The sequence below is a fragment of the Perognathus longimembris genome, chromosome 13 (genome assembly GCF_023159225.1).
Source record: "Perognathus longimembris pacificus isolate PPM17 chromosome 13, ASM2315922v1, whole genome shotgun sequence".
NCBI lineage: Eukaryota > Metazoa > Chordata > Mammalia > Rodentia > Heteromyidae > Perognathus > Perognathus longimembris.
Window position 1 is genome coordinate 58,363,075 of NC_063173.1, and position 24,598 is coordinate 58,387,672.

The window sequence follows — 24,598 nt, forward strand, 5'->3', positions numbered from 1 at the left end:
GGGTTTTGGCGACCAGGTTGCGGGACCGTGCGACCCATCATCGTCCCCGAGCTTCGAACAGGGCCCGGAAGCCCTCTGTGTGCACGGCTACCGCGGGACCGGGGTGGGCGAGGCCGGAGGACCGACGGAGCCGACTCCCCCTCCAGCGCTTGGGACTTCACCCGGGAGACCATCCGCTTCTTCGAGGCTCTTCCCCAGTGGGAGGAAATCGGACACTGCTGTCCAGAACTTTGTTCAGTGTGGGATTCGGAATTAGCGTTGTAGCCCTCGCTCCTGCTGGGGAGGGTGGACCCCGCACTGGCTTTGGCCTGTCCCTTTAAGAAAGACGACGTTATCCCAGGCTGCTATTCGACTACTACTGCCTGGTCCAGGGGGTCGTTTGCTACTCGTTAGGTCTGGCCTTAAGCCGGAAATAGAGGGGGCTCCGAGTGGGAGCCACGACAGTGACGTCCAAGGCCGGCCCCACGCCTCCGCCTTTGCCCCGCCTCCCGTTACTCATTGGAGACGCTTTGCGCCAATTACGCCGCGGCTACCCAATGGCTAGCCACCTGTCCTCCGGGTCCTGCCCAGTGGTCTCCCCCAGGTGGCCGGGTCTTCGTGTGCGCATGCGCCCAAGCCCTTCCCAGGTTTTAACTCTCTTGGCCCAACTGCGCAAGCCTAAAGAAGACCGCTGCGCCTAGTCGCCCCCGCCCCCCGCTCTGCGCGTGCGCACTTCCACCGTCGGGTTTTCCTTTTCCGGGTCCTCGCTGGGGCTATCGGGCGCATGCGCCATTGCAGGCTGGCGGCTGGCGGCTTCTTCCGGCCTTCCTTTTAGGCCGGCACCGGCAGAAGCGGGGCGAACGCTGTGCCCCTAGCGAGTGACCTGCTACCCCGGAAGTGGACCTCAGGGTCCTAGGGCTCTCCCCGGTCCGGAGAGGAAGGAGCCGTCGCCTGCACTCCGAGAGCACCCACTCCACGCCCACCTCTGGATGTTGCCGACGGGTGCCCGGCCCGTGCCCCGCGCCTGCCTACTGGCTCGGCCCCCCGGAGCGGTTCCGAGCCACGGGTGGGGGCCGAGACCCCGCCCCTGATGCCGCCCCACCCCTGTGCCGGAGCCGCGCCCCGCTGACTGCCCCGGCCGGCCCCGCCCCCTGCCCGCACCCGCGCCCCGCCGATCCCTTCCCCCGCGGGGGGAGACCATGGCGTGAGCTCCAGGCCGGGCCCCGGGGCCCTCGGGCACCAAGCGGGGCATGGGCCGGGGTCCGCCCCCATGAGGGTCCCGGGAGAAGGACGCGCGCAGCAGCGGCGGGGCCATGGGGTCTCAGGTGTTGCAGATCCTGCGCCAGGGGGTGTGGGCCTCGCTCACCGGCGGTTGGTTCTTCGACCCGCATCAAAGTACCTTCTCCAACTGCTTCCACCTTTATGTCTGGATCTTCCTGCTCATCTTTCCCTTCTTGCTGTACATGGTGAGATGCTCCTGTAGTTCGTGCTTGGACAGGGAGGGCCAGGGTGTCAGCAAGGGCCGGCAGCGTTTGGGAGCCACGTCGTGGCTGCTGAGACGCGGAGAGGGAAGAATCGCTGTGGGATTTGGATGTGTGTAGGAAGGACGCCTCAGTCGCACTCTTCCTGGGTTGAGTGACCTTGAGCCCCTCGTGTAATTTCTTTTCCACGTTGAGCCTAAGTCAGAGCCCCCTCTCAGGGTCTCTGTACCCGTGGCATGTGAGTTTGTGAATCATAGGGAGAACCGTGGTGGCAAGTAAACCCCAAGAGACCTGGACTGTGTATGAAGGGACCTGACTGATTGCTCCTTCCAGGTCTTACCCCCCAGCTTGGTGGTGGCTGGTGTGTACTGCCTGGTGGTGGCAGCCATCTTCACTACCATCAAGACTGTGAACTATCGGCTGCATGCCATGTTCGACCAGGGCGAAATTGTGGAGAAGCGCAACTCTACCATGGGAGAACAGGAGGAGGAGCCTGCCCAGGGGGACAGCAGTCTGCCCAGGTGGGTGGGGCACTGGCTGGATTGGGGGAGCCCAGATTGTTGGTGTCTGGTCCTGAGCCTTAGAGGGTGGAGCAGGCTGGGGGCTCATTGGTTCCAAGTGAATGTGCACACTTGTCCTACACTAGTCTTCGGATCGGAAAGGGACCCTGGGGGAGGAAGGAATGGTGAGGATGGTAAGTAGTAATAAAGACAGGAGAAAGTTGCTTCTCTTTCCATTGCCAGGGACCCTGGTGTAGAGATGACAGTGTTCCGGAAAGTGAGTTCCACACCCCCAGTTCGCTGCAGTTCCCAGCATTCTGTGTTTGGCTTCAACCAGGTCTCGGTGAGTGGTCCCAGCCCTTGGCTATTCCCACTGCTCTCCTGGGAAGCAGTCTCCGTTGAGGCAGGAGGCCTGAGTCCGATTCTCGCCCTTTTTTTTGCTCCTTTGTGTCCATTTTTCTATCTGCTCAGGAACTGCTGCCTCAGATGGAAGACTCTGGGCCCCTCAGAGGTAGGTGGCTGCCACTCGGGGCCAGAACGTGGTGGTGTTGAAGGGGATAGGATGAGACTACCCTAGGGTCCTACTGATGACCTCTCGTGCCGTGGTTGCAGACATCAAGGAGCTGGTGCGAGAGCAGGGCAGCAACAACGTGATCGTGACCTCTGCCGATCGAGAGATGTTGAAGCTCAGTTCACAAGAGAAACTGAGTGAGTGGGCGTAATGGAGTGGGGCCTGAGTGAGTGGAAGGCTACCTGTCTTGTCTTTGCACCACCCCAACTTTGGCTGCATCCTGAGGCTCCCTTCATGCTGCTGGAGAGGACCTCCTCAGTGTTCCTGCCCCGGCCGTGCTCAGGGAACGCACAGGTTGCACAGACTCCCTAGCCACCAGGTTCCCTTGCAAAATGCCCTTGTCTCATTTTTTTTTTTTTGTCTTCCTTCTTTCTGGCAGTTGGCGATCTTCCCCAGACACCCCCAGGGGCTCTCCCAGACCCCTCTTTCCCCAGCACGGACTCGTCAGAGCGCTCTCCCCTGGCTGGAGGTGGAGCTCCCTGGGGTGGGAGCAGCGTGGTGGACACTCCCATGAGCCCCTTGCTGAAGGGGAGCCTCAGCCAGGAGCTGAGCAAGAGCTTCCTGACTCTGACCCGGCCTGACCGGGCCCTCGTAAGGACCAGCAGCCGAAGGGAACACCGCCGGGGAGCTGGAGGTTACCAGCCCCTGGACCGGCGGGGCTCGAGTGAGCCCATGCCCCAGAAAGCGGGCTCCTCGGACTCATGCTTCAGTGGCACAGACAGGGAGACGCTGAGCAGCTTCAAGAGTGAAAAGACCAACTCGACACACCTGGATAGCCCCTCTGGTGGACAGGCTCCTGAGGGCAGTGACACAGACCCCCCCTCTGAGGCTGAGCTGCCTGCTTCACCAGATGCTGGGGTACCCTCTGACGACACCCTGCGTTCCTTTGACACAGTCATTGGAGCAGGAACGCCACCAGGTCCAACTGAGCCACTCATGGTTGTGCGACCCAAGGACTTGGCCCTGCTTCGGCCTAGCAAACGGCGGCCACCTGTACGAAGACATTCCCCCCCCAGCCGTGCCCCTCGACGCCCCCTGCTTGAGGGCGCAGGCTTCTTTGAGGACGAAGACACCAGCGAGGGCAGCGAGCTGAGCCCAGCCTCGAGTCTGCGATCACAGCGCCGCTACAGCACCGACAGCTCTTCTTCCACTTCCTGCTACTCCCCTGAGAGCTCCCGGGGTGCAGCAGGGGGGCCTCGGAAGCGCCGAGCTCCCCATGGGGCTGAGGAAGGCACCGCCGTACCCCCTAAGCGGCCCTATGGGACCCAGCGGACGCCCAGTACTGCCAGTGCCAAGACGCATGCGCGCGTGCTGAGCATGGACGCCGCGGCCGGGGGGGATGTCCTGAGGGCCCCCCTGGCGGGCTCCAAGGCCGAGCTGGAGGCCCAGGCAGGAGGGGAACTGGCGACCAGTGAGCCTGCTGAGGTGCCTGCTGAGCCCCGCAGGGGCCCTGCTGCCAACCAGCCCGGCTGGCGAGGGGAGCTGCAGGAGGAAGGTGCGGTGGGGGGAGGTGAGTGCCGGCCCCCGCGGTGGGAGCGGAGGAGAGGTGCGGGGCGGGGAGGGGCGTGGGTTTGGGCGGAGCGTGGGCCGGAGCAGACCTGCTCAGGAGGCGCGCGGGTGTGGGCTTGCTGATTGATGCGTGGGCCACCCTTCTTGGGTTAGCAGGGCCCAGCTGCCTGGCTCCAGGCCCCCGTGGTTAGCACCCGAGCCTCTGCTTCCCGAGGACTCTCATCGTCCACGCTCCTCCTCCGGGCCACCAGTGGGGCAGGGCAGATCAGTGGCATCCTTATTCCCAAATGAGGAAACCGAGGCAAGAATGGCTATAGATGACCTGGCTGGGCCCCAAGCCAGAAGGTGGCCGCACTAGGTCTGACCTTTAGCTCCACGCTGGAGCACGTGCCCCCGCTCGATCCCCCAGTTCTGTCCACGGCTCTGTCGCTAACGCCCGGGGCCTCTCTCTGGTCAGCAGCCGAGGAGACAGGCAAGCGGGACCACTCGAGCAACGTGCGGCGGACGCAGGCCATCCGGAGGCGCCACAACGCCGGCAGCAACCCCACCCCGCCCGCCTCTGTCATGGGCTCGCCGCCCAGGTGAGTACCACCGCCGGGCTGCAGGGCAGAGGGAGCCGCCGGCCGTAGCCGCTGCTAACCCCCAGCCGGCCCTCCCCAGCAGCCTGCAGGAGGCCCAGCGGGGCCGCGCCGCCTCCCACTCACGGGCCCTCACCCTGCCATCCGCCCTGCACTTCGCCTCCTCGCTGCTGCTTACCCGGGCCGGCACCAATGTGCACGAGGCCTGCACCTTCGACGACACCTCGGAGGGGGCCGTGCACTATTTCTACGACGAGAGCGGTGAGCCCTTTCCTCATCTGCCCAGGAACTCCTTCCCCACCCAGGCAGCCTGCCCAGCACCTGCCCCGCTGGTCCCCTCCCTCCCTCGGCCTCGGGCAGGCGCCTCGCCTGTGCTGCTGGCCCCGGGCCGACAGCGCAGGTGAGGGAACCGAGAGCCTCGTCCAGGGTGGGCCGACCACAGGGCCCAGGCTCTCGGCCCGCAGTCCCCAGAGGCTGGGCTGCCGTGGCAGGCGACAGGTCCCAGGGTTCCTCCTCATTCGCTGGCTTTGATGCTCACGTAGGTCGGGCTGTGGCGCTCCTGTCCCTGACACGCCTCCTCGTCTCCCATGCCTCTGTCCCAGGTGTGCGGCGGTCCTACACCTTTGGCCTGGCTGGGGGTGGCTACGAGAACCCCGTGGGGCAGCAGGGAGAGCAGGCAGCCAACGGAGCGTGGTGAGTGTTTGGGGTAGGGCGGTCGTAGGCTGCTGCCCGGCAGGCTGAGTTTCTGGGGCGCGCCCCGAGCTTGGAGCCCTCCTTTTCTCTGTGAGCGTGCGGTGTGGACAGCTCAGACCTAGCAGGGGCGGATGGGGAGCTGCGGGATGCAGCTCGCTAGCGTTCTCCTGGCTTCCTGATGCTCCAAGCAGGGGGCTTCCTGGAAGCTGAGAGAAGGCTCAGCCTCGGCCTGGGAGCCGGGGCCCGCCGTCCTCCCCGCCCCCGGCCCTCAGCCCTATGGCTTGCCCATGGCCTTGCCCCTCATGGCTGCTGTACCCGCAGGGACCGCCACTCCCACTCCTCTAGTTTCCACTCGGCCGACGTCCCCGAGGCGACAGGAGGTCTGAACCTGCTGCAGCCCCGGCCGGTGGTTCTGCAGGGCATGCAGGTGCGCCGGGTGCCCCTGGAGATCCCAGAGGTGAGGAGAGGCTGTGACGGGCCGAGCCCGGGGTAGGGGTGGGGAGTGGGGATGGGAGCAGGTGACCGAGGCTAGCCCAGGTGTCAGGAGGGGCGCGCAGGGCACCCTGGGGGAGTGCTCTCGGGTTTCACGGCCCATCCCAACCTCTGGTGGCCAGCAGAGGGTGCACAGCCCTCAGAGCTGCACGGTTCAGGAAGTCACACGTTCGCTTTTTATTGGTTTGTTCCTTTATGCTGGTACCTAGTGCTCGAACTCAGGACCTCTTGTTCTTGCTCATCTTTTTTGCTTTTGGCTGGTACTTGCATGATTGGAGCCATTTCTCTAGTTTCATATTTTCGCCTATTTTTTGTGCTGGCACTGGGGCTTGAACGCAAGGCTTGGACGCTGTCCCTTCACTTTTTTGCTCCAGGCTAGTGCTCTGCCATTTGAGCTACACCTCTACTTCCAGCTTTTTGCTGGTTAACGGGACATAAGAATTTCATGTACGTCCTACCCAGGCTTGGCTTCAAGCTGTGATCTTAAGATCTCAGCCTCTTGAGTAGTTAGGATTAGACTGTTTGCTTATACTGTTTGTTGTTTTTTGGTTTTTTGTTTTTGTCGGTTGTGGGACTTGAACTCTGGGCCTGGCACTGTCCCTGAGCTCTTCAGTTCAAGGCTAGTGCTCTACCACTTGAGTCATAGTGCCACTTACAGTTTTCCGGTGGTTAATTGGAGGTAAGAGGCTCTCGGCCTTTCCCGCCTGGGCTGGCTTTGAACCATGATCCTCTAATAGTGGGGTTTTAATTCAGGGCATCACACTGAGCAGGCTTAAACCATGGGCCCAGTCCTTTCTTTGCTTTCTTTGTATTTACATAGGGCCCTACGTTCTGCCTCAGACCGCATCCTCCCGCCTGAGCCTCCTCCCGCACGGCTGAGAGCACAGGCGTGGCCCCCACTGCCCGGCTCCTTTGTTGAAATGAGGTCTTGCTCCCTTTTTGCGTGGCCCTGCCTTGAACCTGGGCTCTCCTCATTTCTGCCTCCCGAGTAGCTGGGGACAGACGTGAGGTGCTGCGCCTGGCTGGGGCTTGAACTTGGCCTTGAGCCCTCCTCGCTCTTGCTCAGGGCTGGCACTCTCCCGCTTGAGCTGTGTCTCCAGGCTGGCATTTTTCCCGGTTCTTAGCAGCGGCGTCTCATAGGCTTTGCAGCCCGGGCTGACTGCAGGCCTCGCTCCTCCAGCCCGCGGCCTCGCGAGCGGCTAGACCCCAGGTGTAAGCCGCACTGGTGCTTGCTTGGCCGGGGCGCTGCGGCTCAGGTTCATCGTTGCTGGGCCGCAGGCATGCTTGTTGAATGAAGAGTCGGGAGTAGTTTGGGACCCGGCACTGCTGGTGCTCAGGCCCGTGTTCAGGGCCAGGCTCTTGCTGCACGGTGTGGTGGTCCGTGTCAGCAGTGGCTCTGTCTTGGAGCGAGTAGTGTGTAGGCCGGGTCGTGAAATCCGCTCTGCGTGAGTGGAGAAGATGGACACGGAAGTCTGTGACTGCCATTCAGCTCTGCCCTGGGAGCCCAGAGCAAGCGCTGGTGACAGTGGGTCACGGCGGGCCACGGCCCACTAGAAGTGGGGGTGTGGAGCGTGAAAGACGGGGTCATCCCGTCCAGTGTGCTGGGGGAAGGGTGGCGCTAGGCCGTGGGGGTGGCGGGGCTGATGGCCGCGGCTGTGGGGACTGCAGTTTGACCTGCTGGACCAGGACTCCCTGCACGAATCCCAGGAGCAGACCCTGATGGAGGAGGCACCGCCCCGCGCCCAGCACAGCTACAAGTACTGGCTCTTTCCTGGCCGCTGGACCTCGGTGCGCTATGAGCGGCTCGCCCTGCTGGCCCTGCTGGACCGGTGAGTGCTCGCCTGCCTTGGTCTCGTGGCCGCAGTCCCAGGGCCTTCCAGGCTCTGAACCTGTTGAGAGGCCGGGAACCTGATTTCCCTGCTGGCTAGAGTCTACCATGGTTTTTTTTTTCTTTTGTTGTGTGTGAGGAGGGGAAGTATTATGATTTCAGGGCCTCACGTTTGCTTGTGAGGCAGGTATTCTATCACTGAGTGACACCTCACTTTTTTGCGTTAGGTTATGTTTCAGTTAGGGTCTTGAGCTTTTATCTGGGGTCAGCTTCAGATCACAGTCCTCCTACCTATGCCTCTCCTGTAGCTGTTACAGATGTACAGACGTACACCCCGGCGCCCAGTCCCTGAAGTGGGGAGTGGGGTTCCTACCAGGTTTCTCTGAGGACAAAAGGGTGGCAGAGTAGGGAGTATGGTATACCCCCTCTCCCAAACCCTTGCTCAAAATACCTGATTCCTACACTCTGTTTTGTTGCTGTTGGTTATGAGGCTTGAACTCAAGGCCTAAGCTCTGTCCCCGAGCTCTTTTGCTCAAGGCTAGCTCTCTACCACTTTGAGCCACAGTTTCACTTCCAGTTTTCTGGGGTTAATTGGAAATAAGAATCTCATGGACTTTCCTGCCTGTGCTGGCTTTGAAGTGTAATCCTCAGATCTCAGCCTCGCGAGTAGCTAGGATTAGCTAATCACAGGTGTGAGCCACCAGTGCCTGGCTTTATTTTCTTTGTGCGTGTGTGTTTGATTTGATTTGAAAGTTTAGTGCTATGTTCTGTAAAAAAGACCTCAACCCTTTTATATCTTACCCCATTTCTCAGAGGTGAAATAGAGGCCGAGACAAGTCAGGTGTAGGAGCCAGATGCCATTTGCTGTCTGCTGGTGTGGCCTGCTTCGCAGCGGAGCCCTGCGTGTGGCACGCCTGCTGCTGTATGCCCACGTGGCCGTGTGTCCACATGAGCTGGAGACGGGCGAGTCCCGGGCTGGTGGCACTCAGGCCTCAGCGCCAGAGGGGCCGAGATTAGAGCGCAGGGGTAGGAAAGGGGTGGCTTTCTAGAGCAGGTCTGACCTGACTTCAGCAAGGTTCAGGGCTGCAGAGGCTCGCGTGGGCGAAGACCCAGAGGTGGTCTTTCAGGAAAGGCCGTTCCCTGACTCGCCTGTCTCCGCAGGACACGGGGGGTGATGGAGAACATCTTTGGCATCGGGCTAAGCAGCCTGGTTGCCTTCCTGGGCTACCTGCTGCTGCTCAAGGGCTTCTTCACGGACATCTGGGTCTTCCAGTTCTGCCTGGTCATCGCCTCCTGCCAGTACTCCCTGCTTAAGGTCAGACCCAGCTCCCCGTGGCTCCTTCCCCTCCCCTGCACCCCAGGTCTGAGGGCTATGAGCTGGGAAGGCAATCAGACACACGAGGTCCCCGGAGCCGGCCTCCCATCTGGCAAGTGAGCACGTGGAGGCTCAGGACACTTCATGGTCCTTGCCTTGGTTCCTCGTCACTGCCCAGGAGGGGAGCAGGTTCCGGGGCCTCCCCCTCCTGTGGGCACTGACCCCTGTGTGGTCCTATCTCTATCTCTTCCAGAGCGTGCAGCCTGACGCGGCCTCTCCCATGCATGTGAGTACATGGAGCAGAGGATCCTCTGGCCAGAGGATCCTGGGAGAAGATGGGGGGAGGGGGCATCGCTCCCATAGCAGCCCACCCCCGCTCTGCTCCAGCGAGGACCCGCAGCCAGGCCTGGGCCTTGCCTGAGGACGCGCTGTGGGGGTTAGGAAAGCCCAGCTCCCCATTATCTAACTCCCCAGGGCCACAACTGGGTGATTGCCTACAGCCGGCCCGTCTACTTCTGCATCTGCTGCCTGCTCATCTGGCTGCTGGACGCCCTGGGCTCGGCTCAGCCCTTCCCACCCGTCTCCCTCTACGGCCTCACACTCTTCTCCGCCTCTTTCTTCTTCTGCGCCCGGGATGTGGCCACCGGTGAGTCTGCGCAGGCCAGAGGTGAGGCGGGGGCGCGGCCCTGGAGGACGGGTCTGGGGGAGGCCAGCAGGCTAACCAGCTTTCCTTCCCCTCGCGGCCAGTGTTCACCTTGTGCTTCCCGTTCGTCTTCCTTCTGGGCCTCCTGCCCCAGGTCAACACCTGCCTCATGTACCTGCTGGAGCAGATAGACATGCACGGCTTTGGGGGCACAGGTACGGTGCCCACAGATGGCTCGGGTTGGTGGGCAAGTGACCAGGAGGGCTCCCCCGTTCTGTCTGTGGCATTGCCATGAGCACAGGGAACTGTCTCTCCCCTCTTCTCCCCGGGCAAGCGGTTTCAGAACGCTATCGGCTCTGAAGGCCTCAGGGCTGGGCTGGGGGGGCGGGGTACCCCCGCAGGCCAGCCCTGATGGTTGGAAGGGCAGTGGGACCGATGAGAGGGAGATGCCAGCAGGCGAGAGCTGGGCTTGACCCTCTCCTTCCCTGAACACAGCCGCCACCAGCCCGCTCACGGCCGTCTTCAGCCTGGCCCGCAGCCTGCTGGCCGCCGCTCTGCTCTATGGCTTCTGCCTCGGAGCCATCAAGGTAGGGGTGGCTTGTGGCCGGCGGGCCTGCCGGGGCGTCCGGGGGCGGCGGCGGGGACAGGGCTGTGTCACGAGCTCAGCAGCGGCTTCTCACACGGGTGCACCCTTGTCCCCAGAGCTTACCTCGCGCCCCCTGAGCAGCATGGGTTCTCTCCCCAGACTCCTTGGCCAGAGCAGCACGTCCCCGTCCTCTTCTCCGTCTTCTGTGGCCTCCTGGTGGCGCTGTCCTACCACCTGAGCCGGCAGAGCAGTGACCCCACCGTGCTCTGGTGGGTGCCGCGTGTGCCTGTCTGCGCACGCGTGTGCGTGCTGGGGGGGGGGGGTGTGGTTGTGTCTGTGCATGACGGGGGGTGGGGGCAGTGCACCAGCCTGTGATGGATGGATCAATCTGTGATGGACGAATCAAGCTGTGGGAAGGAGGGGTGACCCCCCCCCCCCCCGCCTGAGCCCCCGAGGCTTTCTCCTCCCCAGGTCTCTGGTTCGGAGCAAGATCTTCCCTGAACTAGAGGAGCGGAGCCTGGAGACAGCCCGCGCCGAGCCCCCGGACCCCCTGCCAGAGAAGATGCGCCAGTCGGTGGTGAGGAGGCGGGGCGGGTGCAGGGGTTGAGCCCCGGCGGGGTGCGCGGGCTCTGGGGGGCCACAGCCGCGCTGTCTTTGCCGGTCCTGCAGCGAGAGGTCCTGCACTCCGACCTGGTGATGTGCGTGGTGATCGCCGTCCTCACGTTTGCCGTCAGCGCCAGCACCGTCTTCATCGCCCTGAAGGTTTGTGTGGCACAGGCCGCCCGCCGGGTCCTTGGCGGTTGGACTGGAGGATCCCCCGCGGCCCGCCGCGGCCCGATGGCGGAGCCCTGGGCTGAGATCTGGCCTCTCCCTCTGGCAGTCGGTGCTGGGTTTCGTGTTGTACGCCCTGGCTGGAGCTGTGGGCTTCTTCACGCATTACCTGCTGCCGCAGCTCCGCAAGCAGCTGCCCTGGTTCTGCCTCTCGCAGCCCGTGCTGAAGCCGCTGGAGTACAGCCAGTATGAAGTGCGCGGTGAGTGCCGCGCTGAGGCGGCCGGGACTCCCCCCCTCCCCCCCCAGTACCCTCTGCTCGGCCTGGCCATAGGTTCAGCCGGAGCGTCGTCTGGTGAGAGTTGTGGGGCCAGAAGACAGGGGGAGAGCAAGCAGGTCTCGGCTCGGCGGCCCACCGCTGCCCTGCCCTTCCCCCTTGCCTGGCTCAGCCCCTGCTGTGCCTTCATCCCACCCAGCTACGGGGAGGTGGGAGACGCGAACTCCAGGTCCCTACAGCACTCTCTTGTCCCGCATTGCAAAGGCACCTAGTGGACTAGGACTGCCGGGTGCTTGTCCCTGGGCTGTGACAGTTAGCCTCTATCTAAACACCTGCATTTGTGATGTGAGGATAACACTCCTTGGTGAGGTTGTTGGCGGGTACAGAGGTTTGAATTTTGGGCTTTTCCCTTGGGTGGTGAATGGCCTCCCATTTCTGGCTTTCTGCGGGTCAGTTGGAGATAAGTCTGAAGGGTTTCTCTACCCAGCTGGCTTCGAACTGCGATGCCAGAATGCCAGCCTCTGGAGTCACTGGTGCCGGCCTGCCTTTGTTCATTCTTGAGTTCATGCTGGCTTCCATTATGATCTTCCTATTCCTTATTCCCACCTATCTGGGATGACAGGCATGGACCCCTAGACCCAGCTTTTATTGCTAGAGATGAGTTTCAACCAATATGTTTAGTTTTATTTTTTTGGCCTGGACTGGTCTTGGCAGTCCTCCCAATCTCTGGATCCTAAGTCTCTCAGATTACAGGTATGAGCCATTATTTATTTATTTATTTTTGCCAGTCCTGGGGCTTTGGCTTGAACTCAGGGCCTAGGCACTGTCCCTGAGCTCCTTTTGCTCAAGGCTAGCACTCTACCACTTGAGCCACAGCGCCGGTTCCAGCTTTTTCTGTGTATGTGGTACTGAGGAATGGATCCCAGGGCTTCATGCATGCAAGGTAGCACTCTGCCAGTAAGCCACCTTCCCAGCCCATCATTGTTATTCTTAAACAATAGGAGATTTTACCCCTCAGAAGGGCCTGCAGCTCAGGGTCCCTCCATACCTGGCCCCTTCTGTGGGCTATATGTGACCTTGACTGCCATCATTGGCATGTGAGAGTTTCTTGGGGGCTTCGTTTCTACAGGTATCAAAACAGAGCAAAGTAGCAGCCTGGATCCCAGGCTGAGCTAAGTAGCACATGGAACACCTGTCCTCTTCCAAGCTGCCGGGATCAACCCCTCCCCACTTGCCAGAGTCTCTAGAGACCCAGGCCCGTCCAAGCCCTGGTTTGCTCTCTCTCTCTCCAGGTCCCCTCTGGTCCTCAGGGAGGTGGAGGGCCAGGTGAGGACCAACGGGCCTGCTTTCTCCCTGCAGGTGCTGCCCAGGTGATGTGGTTTGAGAAGCTGTACGCCATCCTTCAGTGTGTGGAGAAGTACCTCCTCTACCCTGCGGTGGTGCTCAACGCCCTCACAGTGGACGCCCACACCGTCGTCAGCCACCCGGACAAGTTCTGCCTCTAGTGAGGACTGTGTTATCTCTCTCTGACCCCTTTGATCCCCATCTGGAGAAACTGAGGCCCAGAAACCCAGCAAGCCACAGTGGACCCCAGCTTTGTTCACTGTCCATTCAAGCGGATGTGTCTCCCTTCGCCCTTCTAGAAGGACTAAGCCTAGGCATTTCTGGCCCAAAAGAACTGGCTAGCCCAGCAGAGAACTGGGGCCTGGGGTTGTACTCAGACCAGGTTGGCGAGAACTGGGGGCGGGGGGGTGCCCTGCTCTGCCCCTCTCTGAATTGCCTGCTCTCCACCCCCAGCTGCCGGGCACTGCTGATGACCGTGGCAGGGCTGAAGCTGCTGCGCTCGGCCTTCTGTTGCCCACCCCAGCAGTACCTGACCTTGGCTTTCACCGTCCTGCTCTTCCACTTCGACTACCCGCGCCTCTCCCAGGGCTTTCTGCTCGACTACTTCCTCATGTCCCTGCTTTGCAGCAAGGTGAGCCGCTGGCTGCAGCCTCAAGTCCAGGCTGAGCAGTCAGAACAGAGCTGCGCTCTGCTGCCCGGGTGGGGGAGGACAGCCCAGGGTCTGGGGCCCTGCCACCCGCCACTGTCAGCCTGGCTCGGGGCCTTCCAGCAGCTCCCGGTGGAAGGCGCTCCTCCACCCTCTCCTTGCAGAGAGTGAAGGCTGAACAAGGGAGGAATTGCTCAGGTTGTCCGGAGACTTAGTGTTCAGCCCGATCTGAGCCAGCTCTGTCTGGCCCCACAGCTGCCTTCCTCAGAAACAGGTAGCACGGTTAGGACGCCGTCTTGTCCTCTGGAAGCCTCCAAGCTCAGTTTCAGAAGCCCTAGGGCCTGGGGATGGGTGCTCTGTCAGGCTGTGGGGTTCCCCCACCAGGGCCTGGGGGGGGGCCTGGGGGTCACTTTAAACCAAGAACCATTTCTTACACCAAACTGAAGGCCTGCCACAGTGGCTGGGACCTCACGCAGGCCTGAGCCTTTTTCTCGCTCACCCAAGCACTTGACTCTTGGCTGCTGGCCTGGCCCAAGTTCTTGAGCCTTCAGACTTCGTGCCTGTCAGAGCCCAGGGCCTGTGGCTCTCTTGACATTCGGCACCGCGGTCCAGGCCCACCTCACTGCCCCCCTCAGCTGGGTGACCCCGTCAAGTTGTTTACCTTGGCTGTCTTCTCTAAGCCCCAGCTTTCTGATCTGTGGAACGGGGGCAGCAAGAAGTTCCTAGGCCCATCCTAGGAATCAACTGCTCAGCCCTATTTCAGAACTCAGTCATTTGTGGTGTTGGGTACCTCAAGCCGAGCCAGAGAGAAAGGGCCTGGGGCCTGGCAGCCCCTGAACAGGGAGGCCTGGGACCCGCGGGTTGGGGGAGCCCTGCCCACGAGTGACCCTGTGTGTCTTCGGTTGCTGACTGCGCTGACCCCGCCAGCTGTGGGACCTGCTGTACAAGCTGCGTTTCGTGCTGACCTACATCGCGCCCTGGCAGATCACCTGGGGCTCGGCCTTCCATGCCTTTGCCCAGCCCTTCGCCGTGCCACGTACCCAGCGCTGCACCGTTGTGGGTGGTGGGGTGGGAGGAGTAGGGGTGAGGTGGGGAAGGAGGCGGGGTGGGGGGTGGGGGTCCTGTGTCCCTGCTGCCTCCTTGACTTGCGCCCAGATTCGGCCATGCTGTTCGTGCAGGCCCTGCTGTCAGGGCTGTTCTCCACGCCGCTCAACCCCCTCCTGGGCAGCGCTGTCTTCATCATGTCCTACGCGAGGCCTCTCAAGTTCTGGGAGCGCGACTACAAGTGAGTCCCCCCGGAGACAAGCAGGTGCTATGCAGGGCAGGAAGGGGGGACCCTGGGTCCCAGGCGGAATGGTGCCCAGGAAGGGGCTCGGGGTTCCCAAGGATGTGTGAGAGGCTGGCTGCGATGAGGGTGCCTGAGGCCGTCGATCCAGTGAGGACAAAGCCTGGGCCAGGCCAAGGCCTCAGAAGCGGGCAGGCGTGGGAAGAGCCCGGCCGCCGCCCGGGGCCGTGTCCGGGCTGAGCCCCCTCCGGGCTCCGGGCGCTGCAGTGGGCTGTGGTGGAGGGCACCGCCCACCGCGCGGAGAGGACTTGTCACCCCGCTGACAGGTTGTTCTCTCTAAACAGCACTAAACGTGTGGATCATTCCAACACCCGCCTGGTGACTCAGCTGGACAGGAACCCCGGTGCGTACCCAGCCGTCCAGGGGCTCAAAGGGCAGAGCCAGCCCTGGAGAGCTCCGTGCCACGTTGCCCATTTCTCTGCTCGGGTCCTAGGCGCTGATGACAACAACCTCAACTCCATCTTCTACGAGCACTTGACGCGCTCGCTGCAGCACACGCTGTGTGGGGACCTGGTGCTGGGCCGCTGGGGCAACTACGGCCCCGGCGACTGCTTCGTCCTGGCCTCCGACTACCTCAACGCGCTGGTGCACCTCATCGAGGTCGGCAACGGCCTCGTCACCTTCCAGCTGCGCGGCCTTGAGTTCCGGGGTGAGCTGCAGGGCCGCCGGGGGGGGGGGGGACACTGCGTCTGGGGGTGCGTGGGGGCTCCGTTCCAGATCAGCCCGCCGTGGCCGCCCTTGCCACCAGGGGCAAGACAATCTTTCCAGACTCCTCTGTGAGGTAGCTTGGCCTCTGCTGGCCACTCGCCCCTCGGGGTGCTGCCTCTGAGCCCCTCGGGACCCCACAGACAGCCGTGCTGAACGCTGGGAGCCAGAACGCCGGGTACTCGGCACACTGGGGACCACGCCTGGCCTCGGATGGGGGGCTAGCTGCGTGCTTTCAGCCGTGGGTGCATGTCGGAGGCCGGCTTCCGAGGAGGCTGCAGGGGTGCGGGGGGCTCCGCGTGTCTCCCGGGCGCTCTGACGGAAGTCCACTCGGTCCGGGGCTTGGGCGCCGTGCGCGGCCCTCGCTCGGGGAGGCGGGTGGCCGCGGCGGCCGCTCGCTCACTGGCCCCCCTCCCTCCGCAGGCACATACTGCCAGCAGCGCGAGGTGGAGGCCATCACCGAGGGCGTGGAGGAGGACGAGGGCTGCTGCTGCTGCGAGCCCGGCCACCTGCCCCGCGTGCTGTCTTTCAACGCCGCCTTCGGGCAGCGCTGGCTGGCCTGGGAGGTGACAGCCAGCAAGTACGTGCTGGAGGGGTACAGCATCAGCGACAACAACGCCGCCTCCATGCTGCAGGTCTTCGACCTCCGCAAGATCCTCATCACCTACTATGTCAAGGTACGCAGCCCGCCCCTCCCCCGCCCGCGCAGGGCTCCCAGGCGCTGTCCATCCGCTACGGTGCCGGCGCCTGTCTTCACTCAGGGGAGGAAAGCTCCTCAAGAGTTTAAGGGACCCCCCCCCCCGCATTGTGCCACCACCACCAGGCAGCAGGAACAGAGACCCTGGGGGCTCTGATTGGGGAGTCAAGGTAGAGGGTAGAGAGTGGGCAACTCGTGCACAGAGCCCCCAGGCGGGACCCAAGGGCACCGAGGGAGGCGATTGGCTGCAGCCCCAGCATTAGGAGGACCTAGCAGCACAGGCTGTGACACAGGCCCGCCCTCCCCGAGAGTCTGTTTTGCTTCCTCAGCCCGGGGACCCCCAGCCGGACCCCAGCATCCTGAGACCTGTTGGGGCTGTGAGTGTAGTGAGGCCGGGTATTGGGTATGGAAAGAGACCTGGAGTGCAGGTTAATGAGGAAAGGGGTTCTTAGCAGCCTGGAATCCCACGTCCTTGCCGTGCCTCAGTTTATCCCTCAGGAAGTGAAGACCTTGCAGGGCTGTGACAGGGCAGGAGTGATGAGGCTTTGTGGGGCTCAGGATGGAGGGTACTGTGGGAAGGTTCACAGTCCCTCCAGGCCCCACATGCCCTCTTAGGATCTATCTGGGGGCTCCGTGGTGCCGGAAGGGGTGACCTTTGGGAGCTCAGGTGCATCTATCTGAAGTTCCCTCTGGGTTAGGTACATACAGCCCCCAACTGTCCTGTCGCCCCAGCCTCCCCAGGGACATCTCGTCCACGTGACGTGTTTACCATGCCGAGGACCTGTACCTTCTGTCACTCCTCTGTTCCCAGGAAGAGATTGCAAGGCTGTACCCACCTGCCATCTTTACTGACGGGCCACTGTCCAGGTCACCCAAGGGCCAATGTTCCGTCCACCTTCTTGCCCCACCTCCAGAGCGGTGGCTTTGCCCTGGTCACCCCACTGCCTTCCGCAAGTCCCACTCACAGCCACCAGGCGCTGGGCAGGCTGACCTTTACTCCCGTGGAAAGCCAACTTGCCACTGACCCTGGGGAGAAGTGGAGTTGGCGCCGGGTGCTGGTGGCTCACGCCTGGAATCTTAGATCCTCGAGGCGGAGATCTGAGGATTGTGGTGTGAGGCCAGCCCAGGCATGGAGACTTTTGTCCCCAATTAACTACCCCCCCCCAAAAAAAGGTGAAAATGTAGCTGTGGCTCAAGGGGTAGAGTGCCAACTTCATGTGAAAAAAACTGTGCCCAGGCCCTGAGTTCAAGCCCCAGTACTGAGGTGTGCATGCGCACTGGGTAGAGGCGTCTGGAGGACCTGTGGGGTCGGGGTGGGCAGGTCAGGGCAGCGGCGTGGGGGTCCTAGCCCATTGGCAGTGCTGGCCATGTCCTCTCCAGCCTTCCATGCAGGCCAGACTGGGTCATACCCTTCCTCTGCAGCTTCTTTTCTTTTTGATTTATTGCCAGTCCTGGGGCTTGAACTCAGGGCCTGGGCACTGTCCCCGAGCTTCTTTTGCTCAAGGCTAGCGCTCAACCACTTGAGCCACAGAACCACTTCAGCTTTTTTTTTTTTTTTTTCTATTTATGTGGTACTGAGGAATTGAACCTGGGGCTTTATGCATGCTAGGCAAGTACTGCACCACTAGGCCACACTCCCAGCGCCCCCCCCCCCGTTAGTGGCTCTTGGGGGAGCTGGAGTCAGTGTGATGGGCCTGTTACAGCAGGGGAAGCAGCCCGGCACCTGCTCCTGCAGGAGTGTGGTCGTGGTCCCGAGGCCCGGTGTGTTCCTTAGATCGCATCCCGGTAGCTTGTCCGGCTTTGCCGACGCCAGGGGGCGCTGCCGGGAGGCACTGTATGTCCTCATGGACCATGGTTGGTCTTCGTTTTCCCCCATGGTCCGTGGTGGTGGCTGAAGTAGCCATGCAGTAGCATGGGCCACACCAGCTCCTCTGCCCCCAAAGTGCTCCTTTTCTGTGCTCCTTTTTGCGTTGGTGCCCACATGATAGAGATGCTGTGTAGGCCTAGAGATGTTGTCTAGGCAGGAAGACCAGTCTGTAGCCTGAAGCTGCCCCAAAGCCAGGCTGCACCCACTAATGCATGAAGGCTCTTCCCTCGTAAAGCAGCCTCACCCTCCCCACCCTGCGTCCGCCATGGCCGTTTGGGGCCATGCCAGCCCCATGTGCAAAGGATTGACGAAGCCCCTCTAACACAGCCCTTGACTCCGTGGTGTCCCAGAGAGCACGGAGCCTGGGCTTTTCTCAGCTTCTGTCTTGGCCATTTTGGCCTCTTCATCCTCCCACAACCACCCCTACTTCAGGATAGCCTATTGCCTGGGTGTCCCCGATCATGAACAGCTATACCACTGTGTACTCAGCCTGAGGGCCAACCCCATTGGCTCCAGCCTTTGGTGACACATAGAATCCCCATAACCCCTCATTGGCTGCCAGCCCCCACACTCCCCAATCATCCCATCTGTGCTTGCTGCCGCCCTTCTGAAAGCTCCCTGTGCTCAGCCCTTGCTTAAACACCAGCAGGGCTGTGTGTGTGTGTACACACACTTGTTGGCTGGTCCTGGGGCTTAACTCAGGGCCTGGGTGCTGCCCTTCAGCTTCTTTTGCTCAAGGCTACTGCTCTGCATTTGAGCCATAGCTCCACTTCCGGCTTTTTGATGCTGCATTGGAGATTAAGAGTCTCATGGACTTTCCTGGCCAGACTGGCTTCAAACCATGGTGCTCAGATCTCAGCCTCCTGAACAGCTAGGATGACAGCTGTGTGCCATTGGCACTGGACCCAACAAGGCCTTTTTTTTTTTTTTTAATTAAATTTACTCGACAAGGTGTTGTGCAGAGGGGGTACAGTTACATAATAAGGCAGTGAATATGTTTCTTGTATCTTACACCCTCGTTTCCAACAAGGCCTTTTTAAGCGGTGGGTCAGGAGCTCCCAGCGGTGGCACTGTGTGTGCGCCTCGGGCTGTGTTCCAAGGCCAGCCCTGTCACTGTGACGCTTCGTCCGCCTAAGGCACCTATGATGCGGGGCACGTAGGCTGGGGCCTGCAGGCAGCCCTGCCACTGCGGCCTGACCCTTCCGGCCTCAGACCCACATTCCACGGAGCCTTCAAGTTCCAGCTCGCTCTGCCCTCCGTCGGCCTCAGTTCCCCTCACCGATGCCGGTGTTGTGGCGATGGCAGGAATGGGGGAGCTGAGGCTGCCTGAGCCCCCGCCACAGTGTAGCGTAGCACCTTCGGGTCCTCTCTGCGGGCTTTCTCGGTCCCCCGGCCCAGGGGAGGGGCGCGCTTGCCCGTGCGGCTTCAGAGCGCCGGGCAGAGCTGCAAGAGGCAGTCTCCCAAGAGGCACCGGAGCGCCCCCCCGCCCCCAGGCAGCAGCCTTCCTGACCCCCGACCCTCTGCCCCTCTTCCCCAGAGCATCATCTACTACGTCAACCGCTCCCCCAAGCTGGAGGCCTGGCTGAGCCACGAGGGCATCGCGGCTGCCCTGAGGCCCGTGCGGGCCCCCGGCTACGCTGACTCAGACCCCACCTTCTCCCTGAGCGTGGACGAGGACTACGACCTGCGCCTCTCCGGCCTCTCCCTGCCCTCCTTCTGCGCCGTGCACCTGGAGTGGATCCAGTACTGCGCGTCCCGGCGAGGCCAGGTCAGGCTGCCACGGCCCTGGGGCGTGCCCACCCTGGGCGCGGGGATCCCGGGCTCCCCCTCCCCCTCCCTCCCCGTTCCCGCTTGGATGTTCCCTGGCTGCCCCAGGTTCCCAGTCCCAAGTTTGAGCGGGGCTCTGGGCCTGGGGGGTGGTCTGTGTCACAGCCGGTGGACCAGGACTGGAACTCGCCCCTCGTCACCTTGTGTTTTGGCCTGTGTGTGCTGGGCCGCCGGGCCCTGGGGACGGCCTCGCACAGCATGTCTGCCAGGTGAGCGCCCCGCCCGCCGGCCTGCCTTTCCCCTCCTCCCCCGTGGCAGGGGTGAGGTGACCTCGATGGCTCTCCCTGCCCCAGAGGAGCATGCGCAGGGACCAGCCGCCTTGGCAAGCTGGGGAAACTGAGGCGGGCTCTCCCCGCGCCCCTCACCCGTGCTCCCTCCCGCAGCTTGGAGCCCTTCCTGTACGGCCTGCACGCCCTGTTCAAGGGCGACTTCCGCATCACCTCCCCCCGCGACGAGTGGGTCTTTGCCGACATGGACCTGCTCCACCGGGTAGTGGCACCTGGGGTCCGCATGGCCCTCAAGCTTCACCAGGTGGGGGAGAGGGGTGCCCAGGCCCTGGGGGAAGGGGGGAGGTGAGGCTCCTCCCCAGGGCGAAGGTCCTTGACCTCCGACCTCCCTCCCTCCCCCCAGGACCACTTCACATCCCCAGATGAGTACGAGGAGCCGGCAGCCCTGTACGACGCCATCGCAGCCAACGAGGAGCGGCTGGTCATCTCCCACGAGGGGGACCCGGCGTGGCGCAGCGCCATCCTGAGCAACACGCCCTCCCTGCTGGCGCTGCGCCACGTCATGGACGACGCGTCCGACGAGTACAAGATCATCATGCTCAACCGCCGCCACCTCAGCTTCAGGGTCATCAAGGTGCGGCTGCCCCGCTCGCCCTGTCCCGCTGGCCGCGCCCCCCCACCCCACGCCGGCGCCCGGTCCTGACCCCCGCCGCGCCCCCCCACACACACAGGTGAACCGGGAATGCGTGCGCGGCCTGTGGGCCGGGCAGCAGCAGGAGCTGGTGTTCCTGCGCAACCGCAACCCCGAGCGGGGCAGCATCCAGAACGCCAAGCAGGCGCTCCGCAACATGATCAACTCCTCCTGCGACCAGCCCCTCGGCTACCCCATCTACGTGTCGCCCCTCACCACCTCGCTGGCCGGCAGCCACCCCCAGCTGCGGGCGCTGTGGGGCGGGCCCGTCAGCCTGGGTGCCATCGCCCGCTGGCTCCTGCGCAGCTGGGAGAGGTGAGCCCTGCCCGGCCCGGCCCTGCCCGCCACCCCGGGCGGGAGGCCTCGGGCCCCGGGGGTCAGGTGCAGGGAAGAGAGGGCGATTCCAAGGTCACGGAATGCGAACATCCTGGATCCAAGGCTTGAGCCTGAGATCGGCCCTCCCCAGGGGCACCCCGGCCCCCTGGCGCCCACCGCCATGGCCTTCCTTCCTCCTTAAGCCCAAAGCCCTGAGAAGCAGGCAGCAGAGTTGCCTCAGCTGAGGCCCCCGGGGGCCAGTGAGCCTAAGTGACTTGCAGTGGGCCGGGGACCTGTGCCCCGTGGCCCCTCCAACTCCTTTCCCCCCCCCCCCCCACCGTCCTCAGGCTGCATAAGGGCTGCGGCGCTGGTTGCAATAGTGGCGGCAACGTGGACGACTCTGACTGCGGTGGGGGCAGTGGCCTGGCCTCCCTCAGCAATAATCCCCCTGCGGCACACCCCACGCCCGAGAACGCGGCAGGTGAGCGGCCAAGGCCGGGGCTCGGGGGGCCGGGGCCGCACGCCAGCCCAGGTCCCTGCCCGCTTATCTGTCTCCCACAGGCAGCGGGGAGCAGCCCCTCCCCTCGGGCCCTGGCTGGGGGCCCAGGCCCTCCATCAGCAGCTCCGGAGATGGGCGGCCCCCCCCTCTGCTGCAGTGGCCGCCCCCTCGGCTCTCCGGACCGCCGCCCGCCTCCCCCGCTCTCGCCGAGGTTCCCCGCCCCTCACGGCCCCCCGGCCCCGGGCTCCTCAGTGCCGAGGGGCCCAATGGGAAGTGGAGCCTGGGGGGCCGGAAGGGACTGGGAGGATCCGATGGGGAGCCAGCCTCAGGGAGCCCCAAAGGAGGCACCCCCAAGTCTCAGGTAAGGAGTCTGGGAAAACTGAGTCCGAGGACACTTGGGTCTGTCGCCTGCCAACTGGTCTTCTCCCGCCCAGGTGCCTCTGGACCTCAGCCTCAGCCCCGACGTGAGCTCCGAGGCCTCGCCTCCTCGAGCAGCCCAGGACATTCCTTGTTTGGACAGCAGTGATGCCAAGAGCGGGACGCCCAGCGGGCCCCCGGGCGACTGGCCGGCCCCCGCCGAGGAGCGCGAGAGCCCCGCCGCGCAGCCCTTGCTGGAGCACCAGTACTGAGTGGCCGGCGCCACCGGACCTGCCCGGGACCCAGTGACTCGGACGCCCTCCGCTGCCGCCGGCCTCTGCTGGGCCGCAGAACTGAGCAGCTTTGGCTCCCAAGTCTGAACCCTCACCTCTGTCTGCCTCAGCCAGAGCACCAGAACTGAATGGCCCGGCCCTCTGACCTTGACCTCTGAGCTCCCCCAAATTCACGGCCTGGGTGCTCTCAGCTGGGGCACTCAGCCTCCCAGCCGGGCCCCGAGAGCCAAACCCATGGGCTGGTCCCTCTCTGAGCCCGTGACCAGGACGGACTGTGCCCTGGGCCTGCACTGCCTGAAGGCTGGTCCCCTTTGCCTGGACCTGGGGCCCGGAACCGGGCAAGGCTGGTTTGTTTGTTTCTTTTTTCTTTCTTTCTTTTTTTTTTTTCCGTGCTTCAGAGACACCAAATTAATAACACTATTTTTGATTTTGGTCCGCAGTTTCTTCTTCTCTCAGGGGGTGGGTGCAGGGTGGTGGAGGTGGTCAAGTTAGAAAGAAGGCTGTGGGGGCCGAGGAATGAAGGTCAGATCCAGGTGGGCATAGAGGAGAGAGATCCCCTCCCCACAAGCCTGTTCCCCTTGCAAGGCTTAGCGTAAATCACTGGGATCCATTTCCCTGTATATTCAAAGGGCTCTAAGTCTAGTGGCTCCCTCATTTATCTGCCTTGACCTAGGCTAAAGCCTTTCCCTGAACCTCAGTTGTTCCAAGCCTTAGGAGACAGGAGGACCTGTGTACAGTGTTTTAAGAAGAAATGGGCTTGCCGGCTACTGGTGGCACACTCCTAGCTACAGGAGGCTGAAATCTGAGGATCAGGGTTCAAAGCCAGCCTGGGAAGGAAACTTTGTGAGACTTATCTCCAATTAACTACCAAAGAGCCAAAGTGGAGCTGTTGCTCAATTATACAAAGCCTTGAGCAAAAAAGGTAGGCCCTGCATTCAAGCCCTAGTGTGGATGCACACGTACACACAATAAATAGGCTGGGTTCCCATTCTTACTCCTGGCTACTGAGGAGGCTGAGTCCTGGAAGATCATGGTTTGAACCCAACTGGGGCAGGAAAATCTAGGACTCCATCTCCAATTAGCTAGCAAAATGCTAAACTGCAGATGTAACTCAAGTGGTAGAGTACCAGCTGTGAGTAACCAGGCCTGGGCTAGGTGTTGCACTTCTGTAATCCTAAGTACTCAGGAAGTGGAGGTAGGAGGAGCTCAGTCACAGACCTCCCCGGGCCAAGCTAGAGACCTTACCTGAAAAAGCGAAAAGGGCCAGGGGGCTGGGAATGTGGCTTAGTGGTAGAGTGCTTGCCTAGTGTGCATGAAGCCCTGGGTTCAATTCCTCAGCACCACATAAACAGAAACAGCCAGGGTGGCGCTGTGGTTGAAGTGGTAGAGCGCTACCTTGAGCACAGAGAGGCTCAGGGACAGTGCTCAGGCCCTGAGTTCAAGCCCCAGGACTGGCAAAAAAAAAAAAGGTCAGGGAAGCCAGGTGTCTGTGGCTTAGGCCTATAATCCTAGCTACCAAGGAGGCTAAAAGCTGGGGGGGTCATGGTTTCAAAGCCAGCCCAGGCAGAAAAGTTCATGAGATTCCTCTAACCACAAAAAGCAAGAAGCAGAGCTGTGGCTTAAGTAACAGCACTAAGCCTTGAGCAAAAAGAAAAAAAACAGCTCAGCGACAGTGCTGCTTCAGGCCCCAAGACCTGCACTAGTGGGAATCTGGCACTAGTGGCTCACACCTGTCTGTAATCCCAGCTATTCAGCAAGCTGAGATCTGAGGATCCTGGTTCAAAGCCAGCCCAGCTAAGAAAGTCTGAGACTATTTCCACATAACCACCAGAAAACTGGAATTTGGAGCTGTGACTCAGAGTGGTCAAGCGCTAACCTTGAGCAAAAATGCGCAGGGATAAAGGTTAAAATATGTACCATGGGGGCTGGGGATATGGCCTAATGGTAGAGTGCTTGTCTCGTATACATGAAGCTCTGGGTTCCATTCCTCAGCACCACATATATAGAAAAAAAACAGAAGTGGTGCTGTGGCTCAAGTGGTAAGAGAGCTAGCCTTGAGCAAAAAGAAGCCAGGGACAGTGCTCAGGCCCTGAGTCCACGCCCCAGGACTGGCCAAAAAAAAAAAAACAAATAAAAATGTGTACTGTGAAATATATGTAGTTAAACAAAACAAAACAAAAAACACTTCAGGGGCAGTGCCCAGGCCCCAGTTCAAGCCCCAGGACTTAGGAAAAAAAAGGGGGGGGGGGGGAGGAAGAAGGGGTGAGACTCAAGTATTAGAGGAGGCCTGATGAGCAGGCCTTGAGTTCTAACCTCAGTGACCACTCCCACCCCCAAGAAAAAGAAAGAGATGGCGTGTGCTGGGAAGTTACTCAGGACGCAGCACTTGGTGAGCGCTCCGCGAAGTTGGCCCAGTCCAGCGCCCGAGCACCTGCTGTCTGCCCGCTGAGGGCTGGACGCTCGGCGGCCTCCGCTGGCCTGGCCATGCGTCCGTGCGCTCGCTTCCGCCGCGCTGCCAGGTGGCAGCGAGTTGGAAGGATGGTTGGCGGCCCCGTGGCTGTCCT

The 24,598-nt window shown here is 62.0% G+C and overlaps 1 protein-coding gene across 11 annotated transcripts; it reads left to right on the top strand.

The window, feature by feature from the left end:
• Positions 1–250: 250 nt before the first annotated feature.
• Positions 251–22,466, top strand: Pcnx3 (pecanex 3). Of its 11 annotated transcripts, none has more exons than XM_048359862.1 (35): positions 251–1,445; positions 1,794–1,981; positions 2,204–2,303; positions 2,432–2,471; positions 2,573–2,668; positions 2,911–4,041; positions 4,498–4,621; positions 4,701–4,879; positions 5,161–5,311; positions 5,633–5,768; positions 7,472–7,632; positions 8,793–8,946; positions 9,200–9,232; positions 9,421–9,592; positions 9,694–9,804; positions 10,085–10,176; positions 10,335–10,444; positions 10,647–10,752; positions 10,845–10,937; positions 11,056–11,206; positions 12,581–12,725; positions 13,019–13,196; positions 14,139–14,247; positions 14,367–14,496; positions 14,841–14,899; positions 14,990–15,205; positions 15,685–15,938; positions 19,363–19,593; positions 19,758–19,861; positions 20,036–20,183; positions 20,283–20,513; positions 20,611–20,885; positions 21,233–21,366; positions 21,447–21,745; positions 21,819–22,466. In XM_048359862.1, the coding sequence occupies exons 1-35, from the start codon at positions 1,293–1,295 to the stop codon at positions 22,011–22,013; spliced, it is 6,189 nt and encodes a 2,062-aa protein (XP_048215819.1). In that variant the 5' UTR covers positions 251–1,292; the 3' UTR covers positions 22,014–22,466. The 11 variants fall into 11 exon arrangements, with proteins under 11 accessions (XP_048215819.1, XP_048215822.1, XP_048215823.1 ...); XM_048359865.1 differs by having other exon boundaries at positions 7,490–7,632; XM_048359866.1 differs by having other exon boundaries at positions 5,633–5,738.
• The last annotated feature ends 2,132 nt before the right edge of the window (positions 22,467–24,598 follow it).

Excerpts from the sequence above, each read along its gene's own strand:
- Pcnx3 (XM_048359862.1), top strand. The coding sequence starts at position 1,293 with ATGGGGTCTCAGGTGTTGCAGATCCTGCGCCAGGGGGTGTGGGCCTCG. Across the intron at positions 9,805-10,084 it reads GCACGGCTTTGGGGGCACAG|CCGCCACCAGCCCGCTCACG; the intron begins GTACGGTGCCCA and ends CCCTGAACACAG. Across the intron at positions 20,514-20,610 it reads TCAGCTTCAGGGTCATCAAG|GTGAACCGGGAATGCGTGCG; the intron begins GTGCGGCTGCCC and ends CCACACACACAG.